Genomic DNA, 14,261 nt, shown 5'->3' with positions numbered 1-14,261 from the left:
TGTATCTTATCTGCTGCATGTTTCAGCACCAGGGTGTAGAGCCAACCATAGATACACTGAAGACCCAGCCTCCGGTTGCCTCGCTTTTTTAAACGTTGATTTTTTTTTAAGGCCTCTCCCGCTTTTTTAAACATCGATTTTTTTAGACCCCTGGATATCCAGGGGTCTAATTTTCTCCCCGCACTGCAAGTTTGCAGCACGGGAAACACTTTTTTGTTCCTGCATGTCCCTGTTGGCCCACCTCAAAGGGGTTTGAGGTGGGGCAAGAAGCATGAGTGTGCTCGTGTGGACATGCCCGTTGAGAAACATTAAACAGTTCTTCAAGGAGACTAGATCCACAGACAGCCTTTATATAAGTCAACACACACACATACAAAAATAATGAATGCAAATTATGGTTGGCAAGTCACATGTACATAATAAGTCAGGAAATTCAAATACAAATATTTCCAAATGCATATTACCTCATTTGAACTCCACTGCATATGTGTCATAAAGAGTATTTTTGGATGGCTGTATATGTAATCTGGATTGGATTTCCCTGCCACCCACAGGGTTTACAATGTAGAGGGCAAATCCTTAATCAGTACTCACTCTTTGGTCAGACAAAACTCTCTTTGAAGTCAGAGGGAGTGTTGCCTATATGAAGATAGGGTTAAAAATAAGTGACAATATACATACCCATATTTGGCCCTGCTTAAAGAACTTCATATACTTATCACAGAATCATACGGAAAGTGTCTAAAAGTCCAACCCCCTGCACAGATAAAGGATGCGTTATTCCTAAACTGTGTCAGATGGATGCTTATCCAGACTCTTCTTGAAAACCTTCTGTGAAGGAGAGTCCGTTATTTACCATATTTTCTCACACACAATATGCACCCTTTTCCCCAAAATTGGGGGGGTTCACAGGGAAGCCATTTTCTTCGCTGGAAAAAAGCATGTCTGGAGACACTATGCATGCCATGCAGCTGCCTAGCTGGCTGCCAGGGTGATGGAGTCCTGTGTCAACCTTCTCATAGCAATAGGGATTGGTTGAACATTGTAGCTTGTGCTAGAAACACCAAGTGAGCCACTGGTAGTATCTTGATGAGGCTTGTGATGGAGAAACAACCTGTTATTTACAGGACCATATATAAAGAACTAAGTACAGTAATGAACTAACAGGTGTGCTACTGCCGTTGCAAGGCCTGGGGCCTAACCTTGAGTGACATAGGAATAAGTCCTCCTGAGAACATAGAGGCCAGCTCCACATGAGCAGGGATATGCCTTTACAGCAGTACAAATAGTAGTGGTACAAATTTGTTCTGCTACTTTGTCCCCCAGTATACACCCCTGCCCATGTGCTTTGCAGTTTAACTCATTGTCCCGCTGCTCCATGTGTTGCAGTGTGAGGGAGAGGGGGTCTGGCTGGGGCATAGGATGCCTCAGTAGGGGCTAGCCATCCCCTGCATCGAGGCAACCTGTGCCCTGGCCAGCTGGGGAGCAGGATGTGGAGATGGAAGAGCAGGCAGCCCAGCAGCCAGCCCCCACGCTGAGGCACCCTGCACCCCAGCCAGCCACTCCCACAGTGTGTGGAGATGGGAGAGCATCTCTGTGTTTGTCATGGTGGTCACCACTTTGGGGTTTGTGCCACTTTTTTTCCAGGTTTTTTGTTGTTTTGTTTTTGCTACCAGGAAATCCTGATAGCAAATTTTGCCCCAGTGCTGCAAATCAGCAGCACCAAGCACTAATTAACGTGCAACTCGTGTGGCTTGTGGTGCTGCAAAGAGGTTTTCAGTTTCCTGCCTTCTCTGCTTTTAAATCCAATGAGCAGAGAGAGGTTAGCTGTGTTAGTCTGAACCACCAGACAGGCAGAAGGCAGGGGAGAGATGCACCTTATAGACTAACCAAATCAGAGATGTAGAAGTTTTTGGGAGTAAGAGCTCATTCTCTTCTTCTTGAAAAGTTATACATCTTTGAGTGAGCTCTTACTCCCAAAAGTTTCTACATCTAGTCTATAATGTGAATCTCTATCCTGCCTTTAAATCTGCTGTTTCCTTAATATTTAGCATGGGATTTCCTTGGATTTCTTTTTGAATGAGAGTAAAAATAATATTGTAACCAGCATATCCAACATGTCCAACTTTCAAGCTCACTGGATCCTTCCATCCCTGTTTCACATCTCTGATGCCCAGTGAGTCCGTAGGCCCTTTTAAGAACTGAAATACAGGTTCTTCCTTTGGTACCAGACAGTAATAAAGAAATTTGTTCTCCAGCTGGGCACAAGCCAGGAGTCATCCAGGACAGTCAAAGCAAATTTTACATGGCCAAACTTAAACGTTGCTTTCTTGGGATAGACTGAACTCTATACTGCAGCAGTGGCATAACTAGGACAGAGTGACTGGAGCAACTGCCCCTGGTGCCAGCTTGCAGAGCTGAGAAAGGGGTGCAAAAATACTGCTTGCGGCTGCCCAGTTGTGCTGGTGATGTGGCAGCAACTAGAAGTCATGATTGCCCCTGTATTCCAGGTACACAGTCATGTTGCTACAAGTTTGTTGTGCTGTGATGCAATGACAGGGCAGGTTCATTTATCAGCTTGGTAGTTCCTATTGTGCAAACACTGTTTTGAGATCTAAGTGGGAATTAAATGGTGTGTACGCTGTTTGTGTTCATGGTGTCTATTTCATACAAATTGCTTTTGCCCAAAGAAAAACATGACTTTACATTACTTATTTATTTTCTTAAATAAGCAAAAAATAAAATAAATAAAGAGAGAGACTAAATAACATTAAGTCCCATTCATTCCTAGCAATTAAACTTGAAAGGATGATTTGTTCATTTCTACTGAGAAAGAGAGTTTAGCAGAGAGGGCAAAAAAAAGGACAAAGGGCATAAGAAAATCTAAGCTTTGTTTTATTGTGACTGGTTGCTGCGGTCTTTCAGTGGCTGTCTGCTATACATGGAGCTTGTGGCCACCATTAACAAGTTCAGGGACAAAAATCACATCAGGCAATTCTCTGGATGTCTGTGCCCTGGAGGGCAACTGGCTCAGGATTTAACCCTAAGTAGGTCAATATTTTATTGTTTTTATTGAATAAAAACAAATAACTGAGTTAATTCCTGGCCCCAAAGAAATCATTGTAGAGCTTGCATTAATTTAAGTGGGATCAGGATTTGCTTGACTATAGTTAGTTAACTAGATACTGTAAATTGAATATTATTTATTGGAAACAGTACCTGCTTTCCTTCTTCAGCTAAAATCCTACTTCACTACTTCACTGTCAGGGCGGCTAGGATCTGGAACCAACTTCCAAGGGAAGTGGTGCTTGCTTCTACCCTGGGGGTCTTCAAAAGGAAGCTGGATAATCACCTAGCCAGGGTCGTCTGACCCCAGCACTCTTTCCTGCCCATGGCAGGGGGACAGACTTGATGATCTGCTCAGGTCTCTTCTGACCCTACGAACTATGAAACTATGAAAATCCTCACTGACTTTGGTTGAAGGTGAGGCTATGATTTGGCTTCAAGTATGTAACTACTAGAAATCACTACAAATTACTAAAAATGCAGAGGAATTCAATTAAATAACTGTTAAATAATTTTGCTGAGTGGAGTATCTTTGTCTTAATATATTGTCACTACCACAGAGTGGTACAATGCTATGTATTAGAACAGACTAAATTTTATGGAGCTGTGACACATATTTGGCTATAAATCTCCCTTGATAAAGAGTGTAGGATATGGAATTCTGGATCTTCTACTATTCCCTGACTTGTATGGAAGGATAATCTCAGCTGTTATTGTAGTTTAAGGGAGTAGTCTTTTAGTGAGTTTTCCATGAGCACCTTATGAGCATTTGGACTCTTACCTTATTGAAAATAACTTGCTGTACAACTTTAGCAAGGATGTCTGGATCTCTAGTCGATTTCCATGCAGTAAGTTCTAAAGATTTGATAAACAAGATACTAAATTTAATTTGACACAGAGATCTTCCTAGTAGGGGTGTGCGAAGTGGGCCCTGTTGGATTCGGATTCGGCCCAAGTCAGGGCCAGTGATTCGATTCGTTGATTCGGATCACTGTCCCTGATTCGATTCGGCTGAATCCAAATTTGAAGATTCAACGCTGATTCAGAGAATCAGCGATTCGGATGTAGACACAGCTTTAAATGTTTTTTCTTATGTACCTCAAGGTACCAGTGGAGATTGTGAACACTGCAATGCTGGGGAACATGTCTCACAAGAGTACGGGGGGCCCTCCACGTGCTTGGCAGTGAACTGGTACTTCCAGTCCACTTCCGGGTCCACCAGGGAGCGCGCTGGGGGCCTGCCCCCCATACCCTCCCGGCTCAGCAATTGGCCACAGGGGGATCCTGGGTGCCCCCCAAGACCCAGGAGGCACCAGTCACTGAGCCAGGGAGGCACGGGGGGGGAGGGGGCAGGGGCACCCTACATGCTCCCCGGTGGACCCGGAAGTAGACTGGAAGTGCTTCTGGTCCACTTCTGGGCCTGCTGCCAAGCATGCTGGGGAGTCCTCCACGCTTCTACGGGACACTCCATGTGCCCCAGCATCACAACATTCACAAGCCCCTGCTACCTAGAGGTATGTAGAAAAAACATTTAAAGCTGTGTCCATGTCTAAATCTCCAAATCTTTCCGAATCTTTCCAAATCGAGAGGAGGGTTCTGATTCAATTTGGAGAGATTAAAGGGTCCTCTAATTCGATTCAGAGATTTGGCGGCCAAATCGAGCCAAATCTACACTGTATCAAATCAGGGACCAAAGCTTCACAGAGCCCTATTACCTAGATGCTCAGGTTGCACTTATAGCCACAGTCCCTGACACCTACAGTCACAAGCTTTTGTATCTCATACCCTCATGCAACACTTTCAGCAAATATTCTCTTATACAAAGCAAAACTGAAATTTGTTGTTCATCAACATTCCTGCCAGTAAAATCCCTTCTTACTTTCTAGCAGGTGCTATGTAGTGGGTAACAGCACAGTCCCAGTGAATTTTTAGAAATAGCCAGCTGAATCTTGCATATGTTTTGTAGTATTTTCCCAGCTCTGATTGTCGTAGTTAAACTGGGGCCTGGTCAGGCTATTCATTACACTGTGACTGGTAAATTCCGTAGGGTCCCACAATTATTGAATGCTCTTTAATGTGTATGACCAGTGTCAGAAGCATACTCAATAAAAGGCAAAATGGAAGTACTGTTACAATTCTGCCTGAGCAAGAAACCCACCATTTAGCTCTGTTCTACTGGAATCAAGTACTCCATCATGCACTACCTCAGTGCATCGCCTGCTGAAAGCAGTCTATTTTCATAGAGCATACACGTAAGTGGTGGTGTAGTTTTTTCCTGGCAGCCTGTATTCCAGGGAGAGATTACCTTCATATCCTAGGGGAGGGGCTTGATTAAAGCCCCCAGAGTGGCAAGGATCAGCTTCTCTGCAGATGAAACCATGACACAGAGTTAAATCAAACAGGCAGCAGCTGGGATGAGTAGTACCATGGTCTTGTCATCACCCAGGGTCTTCAGCCTGTGAGCTGTGAGGCAGCTCCTTTTGGCAGAGTTGCTACACTAACCATCATCCTCTCCTCTTCTTTTCCCCTCCCCCATCCTTTCCAGCTAGGCAGCAGCAGCAAGGACTAGAGTCCTTTAATCCAGTAAACCTCTCGCTCTGTTAATCATGCCAGGCAGAAGTAGCAGCTTCTACACATGGCTGCTCTAGGCTGGATGTGATTCTATTTCTGTCTGACCTCCTCCGCTCTGTCCCATCCTCAAGGCATTTCTTATGCCACATATGTTCAGCATCCTTCTCTAATGATGAATGAGCTTTTCTAACAAAAGGAGCCTTATTTGCTTCTCCCAGAGAAATTCAAAGTCCCTCTGCTTTTCTCCTAATTAGAAAAAGGCATCAAATTCCCTGCCTTCCATTGCCTCATTTTGTACCACACTAAAAATGAATCTCATATTGAGATTATTGAGGTGCTGCCAGTATTTTAGTAAAGGGGAGTTAACAAAGCCTTTCCCCTTTAGCCTGTGATAAGCCCTGTCTATCAGGATGAAGGGTTCATGTACCATAGGCAGTACATGTGAGGGATAGGGTGAACCTACTCATTTGCTTTTCCCCTTACACAAAAGCACTGTCATCATCATCAGCTATAATGTGATAAGAGTTCTGTCCTTTTTGAGAAAGGTTAATCACATTGTCTCCTTTTGCAGTTCCTGCTCCCATCTGTTCTATTCCTCTTCCAGCTTTATTTTTTAAGACCAAAAAATAAGGACTATTACATCCAATATCAAAACTGCAGAAGAAATTTAGAAAGGCAGATTATAATTACCCACCTTGGAATTTGGACAGAACACTGGGACTTAATTCTCTATTTGTTTAAAAAAATATCAGAAAATCTCAAATAAACCTAAAGTTGTCAGGATGTCTCTACAATCTCTCTCCCATCCCAAGTCTCACTAGCCCTATGGTTGGGGATTCCTTCTGCACTTATTCAGGAACAAAAGTGGGCTGAATCCACAGCCCGATTTCCTGCACAACCTATTTTTTTTCTTTTGAGGGGTCCCATCCAAGTATTGATCAGCCTTCATTCTTCTTGGCTTGTAAGTCCTGCCCAGATCCCAGTCCATGATAGTATGGTTGCACATGCTATACATACACATTGCTAGGATTTCAAACCTGGCCTCCTTTTCTCCTTTCTCACCTTGCAAGTGCAAACAATCACAAGCATATTTTTGCATGACAAATCTTTGATGGTGCATTTGAGTTAATTTAGACAACTGCAAGCACCTGCTTGTGCCAGCAAATCAGTTATTTTGCTTATACTCTGAAATGTCTGTATTAGACCCCAATTATTTGCACATGACAAAAAAAGAAAGCATAGAAAAGGCTGGATTGAAATTCCAAGCTGTATTGTTGATCACTCTCTCCTCGTTAACAAGAGCACTCAGGTTATGGTGTTTGATCTACTACTTTCTTCATGAACCTCTTATTCAGTATGAATTTTTCCTTTCCTTATAATAGAAATACAAGGATGTGGAGCCCTCTTTAAAGATCCAGGAAGTGGATGGATTGGAACTAGTGAAAAAGTTTGCAGAAGAGATGGAGACAATGCTGCACAGAAAAGTAGAAGCAGTTGAGGTAAGAAGTCCAGAATTGTACTGGGAAGTTTCCTTTTGCCAACAAGAAAGAACTGGCCCTGAATTCCCTATAGATACCACAGAGGTGTGTAGTTGTGAAGATCCTAGAAATACTTCCTTGCTCATCTGGGTACCTTCTGGTCCTGCTTGGAGACTCTCCGTGGTTATATAGCCATTGTTAAGAGTTATTGGTACATGGAGTAGGAAATACTGGCTTCTGCCTCAGACAAGGGTGATAAAGAAAATGATTGATCTCAGGAGTAAATGTAGGGGGAAATGAATTTATAGACTTAACAGAAACAGGGATAATGGCATGGGAAACAGTCCCCCACAGAGTACACACTGAGTATTAAGAGCTAGTTGCTTGCATGGGCATTGTGTAGTTCAGGGAGATGTACATGTAACTAGGCGTTCAAGTCCTAGCCATTGCACGTGTCTGAGAATTTGCCTGTGTGGGTACCCTAATATTAGAAATGCTGATCTTTTAGTTGCAGAGGCCTGACTATATAAAAACAATATGGTGCGTAAAGCAGAAATGGATCAGAATTGAAAAGCTTGGATCTGGATCAAAGTCTAAATTTAGGCGTGGTCAGACCCAGCTCATTGTAGACCTGTGGGCCACCCAGGAAGTTTAGATCCAGATCCAGTCTTATCCAGTACTTGGATTGTCCTATGCTTGATGAGAGACCACAAAATAGTAAACTAGGAATAGCCAGTTGCACAATGTTAAATCTGTGGCTGAATTTTGTAGAGAAACCCCTGCTTAATGTATACAAGTAATTAACTGATGCCGCAAAGCATGAGATTTGAAAGTGCAGACGGCTATTTTAGCTTCCATTATTGACAATATTTGTAAATGGTCACAATAAGGGATCCTAGTTTTCTCTGATAAAAAAATTGATAATTCTCTGATAACCCTCCCAAACCTGCAATTAAAATTGATGCCACTATATATATAGGTATCAGTTGAACACAATGTTTTATTGATATATTTACAATTTTAAAGCAATTTGGAAGCCTATTAGTGCCTCAATCACTATAATAAAATAAATTCTAGATACCTATACATTTTGGTACTTGATTTTGGGTTTTCTATCATGGAAAAATCAGAGTTCCCGCTGCCCCCTTCACTCATGCTTTCACTGCTGATCTCGTTCTCTGGATCAGGAGTTTGTGTAATGAGTTGTTGTTGGGTGGTTGTAAGTATGATGATGCCACCCAAAGACTCATCTGGGAAGTGTGTCCCTGATGAGCACAAGAAAACTTTGGCCTTGTTGTCTAGCCTGGGTTTGTGTGCTGAACTAGTGCTAGGAAGGTTGTGGGTTCAGTCCTGGGTGCAGCCCCAGAGACTCAACTGGGAAGCAGGTCCCTGGAGGGGATGAGGAAATTTTCTTTATGGTAAGGGTAACCAGAATCTGGAATAGATTTCTCAGGGAGGTGGCGCAGTCCCCAACCTTGGAAATCTTCAAGAGAAGACTGGACAGACACCTTACTGGGATCATTTGATCCAGCAGTATTCCTTCCCAGAGCAAGGTGGGATTGGATTTGATGATCTTCTGAGGTCCTTTCCAGCCCTTAGTTTCTATGATTCTATGACCAGGATGCAGGCTCAGGCCCTTCACTCCCAATCCACAGCCCCACAGCCCTGCTGGTGCCCCTCACTCCCCAAATGCAGCCCTCTGGCCCTGCTGGTACCCTTACCCCACACCCACAGCCTCCTGCTCCCCTGCAAACCCTGCCAGAGGGGGCCCCAGCTGCCAGGGCTATGGGCCCAGGGACCCAGGTCTGCAGCCCCTTGGCCCCTGCAGCAGTGCCCAAGCCCCGGCTGCTGCCTGAGGGAGGCAGAGGCTGCTGCAACCCAAGCAGGGAGCAGAGTGTGGGGCCTGGCTCCCCCTCCCCTGCAGGTAGCATGGCTGGAGTGGAGCCCATGGTGGGGCAGGTAGGGGCCACCCACAGGGGGCTCGGGCTTCCCACCCTGCTGCCCTCCCCTGGGGCCTCCATGGTCCTGCAGGCAAGACCCGGAGTTGCAGGGCAGAGCAGGAAAACTCACTGTTGCTGCTGGGAGCTCTATGCCACCCTGGTGAGATGCCCCCTGCCCACCTGGCAGTAACAAAGGGCAACTGCCCCCCACTGCCCACTGCTGCCAGACGGGCAGGGGATGCCTCACCACGGTGACCTGGGGCTTGCAGCAGCGGCAAGGAGCTTCCCTGCCCAGCCCTGCTCTTTCCTGCCACACCGGGTCTCACCTGCTGGGCTACTGAGACCCCACAAGGGGGAAGCAAAGCAGGGATCCTGAGCCTGTAGTGGGCAGCTCACCCCCCTGCACAAGTCTGGGGGGCACATTCTCCCCCTGCCCCCTCGAATGCACAAAGCAGTGGGAGCCAGCCCTATCCCGCTCCCTGCAGGGCCCTGCGGCCACTCATTCCAGCCCTGGGCCCTGGGCCCTGGGCTTCGGGCCCCAAGCCCCATGCACCAGCCCAGCTGGGCAGCAGACCCAGCCCTGCCCAACTCCCTTCCTATGGGGGCCTCAATTCCACCACCCATCCCAGCAGACTTACCTGTAGGAGCTGCTCTCCAGGCTGCCTGGAGGCCATGTGTATGCACATGCACATGGTGCCCCCTTCCTGCCCACCCTCCTCCTGCTCCCCAGTTCCTTGCAGGCTGGAACTCTGGCCTGCAGAGAGCATTTGGAAAATTTGGAAAATCTGCATGTTTCTCCATTAAAATGAGAAATCCACATTTTTCGTAGTTAAAAGGGAAAATCTGCATTTTTTCTGTTTTTCCGTGGGAAATGGAAAACCCGGATCCCTGGTTATAATATTTCTTGCTCCTTAAAAATTAATCACATTTCTTGTCTCAGTAGCCCCATGGGATGGTATTCGCAGAAGGTGTTTTCTCTGTGTGATGGCCTGATGCACAGCTTCTCCCAGATTTGTTGCTCCACATCATTTTCACAGGATTCCTCTTGAAGCAGAATGAAACTTTATGCTGTTTTTTCTCCAACCAAAATCTCTTCTCCTAGAATATGCTTGCAGTGTGCCATATACTAATTGTTTAGGGATATTGCTGAGGTTTGCCCAAAGTCTCTGGAGTGAGTAGCTGTGAATATACTCTGCAGATATAAATCTTGCAGCATGGAACTTTAATCCAAATATTTTCAGTTATTGGGCACAAGGGAATCTGTAGCTTGCCATAGGGTCCCTGTGCGGTGCTGAGCTAGATGTGAAGGCTCAGAGGCACTGGGGCTTTCAGCATTTTGTAAACAATGGCACCTTCTGAAAAGTCTTGTTCAGAGCCACCCCATCGTGTCCTTCACCCTTCCTCTGTATTTGCTTTAGAGGCTGGTGGAAGCGGCAGAAGAAGCAGATCTAAACCATGAATACAACTCCTCACTGGTGGTAAGTTCATCTCCTTCAGTGGCAAAGCCTGAATTTATCCGATGAGGAGACTTGGAAGACTGGCTAAAAGCCAAGCTGACTGCTAGTCCTAGGGCCACTTGGGTATATAAGACTCCTCCTTCTAAGGGAAATTTTCCTGTGTTCAAAATACACAGGGGCACAGTAATAACTCAGGTCCTGTCTCATTAGGAATCTGATTAAATAGGTGACTTCCATGATATGTTCAAGGTCTGGTGGTATCTCCTGACTCTCCTGTGATGGGTATAAACTTGTGCCAATGGCAGTGGCACATGTTGCAGAAAGAAAGACGCTCATGCTTCCCATTCCTGACTCCCTGGCATCCTCAGATCTGGCTAACTCATAGGACACCCTGAGAGGAGATATCCAGGCCAGCCTCTGTATCTCACCATCATGAGAGAAAGGAATGCTTTGGGATCAGCAGGAGAGGAAGTGCAGCTTGAAGAGGGGAAATAACAGGGAGAGGTGGAAATGCTGTTTCTCTTTCTGGTCTGGTATCTCTCTCCCCACTTCTTGTCATTCATCTGTAAAATGCTGGTGACTCAACTGTAGTCACAGAATGGCATGCTTGAAAGTGGCTACCAGGTCCTCTGTTTGGGGAGCCCCATACTATTGCTAATGCCCATGTTATCCATTAGAGATGGGGGTGAAGGATTAGATCAAAGGAGAACCAGTGTAAGTCAACACAGTTCAGTGGAGTTGGCTTTAAATTCTCCTGTCGTGCTAGATGGGAGCAGATCCCACTATCTCAGAGCCTAGGCTGATGACAAGAATGATGGAAAGATATCGGGCTCATTGGTGGACTAATCAGCCCCTCATTTACTGTATGCTAATTATGTCTACGGGGCAATTAGTACTGAGTAACTAGTGAGCTATAAATGCACACCCTCATCTACTTCTTAGCATTTCCCTGTATATGCCCAGAAAGTTCCCAGTTAGTTTTCAAAGACCGAAACCTGGGCATCTGCAAGTTGGTGCAGAGGTCAAATCCAAGAACACTTTATGTATTTACACTGTACCAGAAAGCGCATCACTCTGAGTCCCCAGGCATTCTCATAGATTCCCAGTGTGCCCCCTTACTCTGCAAAGACCCAGTTATCAGAACTTTCAATCAAATATGTGATTTGTGTTACTCAAGCAATTTAGATAACTGGATTTTATCTATATGTATCCACATATTCAATACAGCTATGGACATACACTTGCTGAATTCAATGCTGATGAAAGCAGCTGGATTGAAAATGTTGAAGTCCTTTGTTCTCAATACAAGTACAGCAAGCACAGTTGAAATACAGGCTGCCCACTTGGGTCAGTCTACACTAAAAATAAAAATGCTTTATGAAGGCAAATTAGCCAACAGAATACTTCCTCAATCACCAAGGTAGAAACACTGAAATTAAGATCAGAAACAGTGCCCAGTGCAACAAGTCACTGCCTGGCCTGGTAGTTCAACCTTAGTATCCATTCACTCATAAGTGACTGCTTGCCCCACACACCTTCCACCTCAGACATCTAGGTGATGCTAGCTGTGAATTTCTTTTATCACCTGGATACTTACCCCCACATCTTCCATGGGTCTTCTGAGGCTTTTCAGATGGCAACTTTTGTGACTCTAACCTAACTTGAAACCCAACTTTCTCCAGTTCTCCAGAGATAACTTTTCAAAGACCCTTTTTCTCCCTGCAGTGCTGATAATGAATTTGTAGTCATTCTCTTTTCCATTGTCTCATTTCTCTTCATCAACAGTTTGATTACTACAACTCTCTTCTGATTAATGACAAGGATGAGAATGATAATTATGTGGAGCTTGGAGATGAATTCATTCTGGAGCCAAATGAACACTTCAATAATCTGAAGGTGAACACAACATACAGTGACATACAACTCCCAACCAACGTCTACAACAAAGGTAATGGTTTGCTGACCTTTAATGTCCCACCCCTGCTTGGTTTTCATTCACATTACTGTGGAACAACAGTACAGTTAAGAGGGTGGAGAAAGAGAATATTTAAATGTTTATCCACACAAGAAAGCTACTGTAAAATCTATGGGCAGATCTAGGATTTTAAAGAGGGGGTACAGATGGTGTGGTGCATCATCATATAACACAGTGCATATTTTTCTCTGGTTAAAAAGAAGCTTCACTCATATGCTGAGGCCCTAAGACTATAGTATTCAGTTTATGATCCAAGCAAAAAAAAATATAAATGATTCTGGAGGGCTTGACTGCCATCTTCAGGGTGGGGCAGGTACCTGGGCTAGGGACAGAAGTTAAATATAAACCGGTATAAGTGATCGGAAACTGGTTCAAATCTGTAACACAACAGACATTCAGTGCACATAAACCGCTTGCAAAATGGCCAAAAATGGTTTAAGATAAACATGAATGGATGTAGTATCAGACTTAGTTTAAATTAGTTTATTGAGTTTCTGTCCCAAATACTCTCTATATTCAAGTTAAGTCTCAGTCCCCCAGCATCCCAGGATGCTTTGCACCTCCCCACACATCCTCTGTCTTCCCCCCACCCCTGCCTCTTACAGGGTGGGTGGCCTAGCCTTGGCCCAAACTGCCTGCTCCAGCTAAGCAGGGAGGCATGTTCTCACACCCCCAGCTTCTGGCCTGAGAAGCCATGTGGCTGCATTTCCCGAATCAAAAGAGAATGTCTGTTCACTTGCTTATTAGTTCAATCTACACAGTTTAGACTGACCTGTGAAGATTGAATCAATTCAGCCTCGGGATTTTTAACTGTCTGTACTTATCCATGGTGCTGGGGTGGGGGGGTACAGTTGTACCTCAAGCTCTGTTGGACCCCAACATCCTCCTTACACCCCATTGAGACCTACCCTACCCCTCACTGCCCCTATAAACCCACTGCACCCTGCCCACTCGTTCCACTCACATCCTAGCCTTCCTGACCTGTCACCACACCTCTCACACCCCAATGAAACCTCCCCTGTCCCTCTGAGCACCCAAGCCTCCTGTTCCCAATTCCCTCCCAGCCCATGGTCCCCAACCCCACTCATTCCCAAACCCCATATGCTCCTCACCACCCACCCTGTAGTGGCCCAGCCCCTCCTCAACTCACACCCCTCTACTCCACAGACTCCCCTCCCCTATAAGCCCCTTGGTCCCACGACCTCCCCATCCAGCCTGTCACAGCCCCCAGGAGTCCCTGCCCTTCAGACCTCTTCCCAAATCAGTCTCCCTGCCTCTTACATCCCTAACCACTAGATAGCTGGGGGAAGGGCTGTAACTGCCCCCACTGCCCCCCTCCCCATGGCATGCCCATAGGTGACCTACACTGTCCTCCACTCTCAACATACAGAAACAAAAAGTTGTGTTTGGGGGAAGACTTGCTCCAACTACTTGTAGTACCCTTACTGGGGGAGACTAGCCCTTCTGGGTCCACCCATGCCTGGCTTTATGCCACCCTGGTTGTGCCACTGGCTCAGCCTCCCACTTACCTTTGTGCCTCATTTTTGCAACACCCTCCTGCCTCTGACCACTGTACTGCACCACTGCCACTGCACTGCTGGGCCTGTCTTGAGCCCTGCTCCTTCCTGCCTCCGATTATTCTGCATTTGAGTCCCCTAGAAAAAAAGCCACCCAGTAGAGATTTCTAGGTAGCAGCAGCACACCTTTATTGGACACCCTGGAGGTGAGCAGAGAAACTTTACTGCGATACTTATGGAAGGAAGGCTAGCTTGAT

The 14,261-nt window shown here is 45.6% G+C and overlaps 1 protein-coding gene across 2 annotated transcripts in view; it reads left to right on the top strand.

The window, feature by feature from the left end:
- Positions 1–14,261, top strand: part of CACNA2D4 (calcium voltage-gated channel auxiliary subunit alpha2delta 4) — a 218,964-nt gene that overhangs the window by 19,555 nt on the left and 185,148 nt on the right. For both annotated transcript variants that reach the window (XM_019515536.1, XM_019515537.1), the window contains 3 exons: positions 7,020–7,136; positions 10,474–10,533; positions 12,298–12,460. In XM_019515536.1, the coding sequence (XP_019371081.1) occupies positions 7,020–7,136; positions 10,474–10,533; positions 12,298–12,460 (340 nt within the window). The remainder of the gene's footprint in view (positions 1–7,019; positions 7,137–10,473; positions 10,534–12,297; positions 12,461–14,261) is intronic.

Source organism: Gavialis gangeticus, unplaced genomic scaffold (assembly GCF_001723915.1).
Source record: "Gavialis gangeticus isolate Ggan-Ray unplaced genomic scaffold, GavGan_comp1, whole genome shotgun sequence".
Lineage (NCBI taxonomy): Eukaryota > Metazoa > Chordata > Crocodylia > Gavialidae > Gavialis > Gavialis gangeticus.
This window is presented reverse-complemented; position numbering and strand designations above follow the sequence as displayed.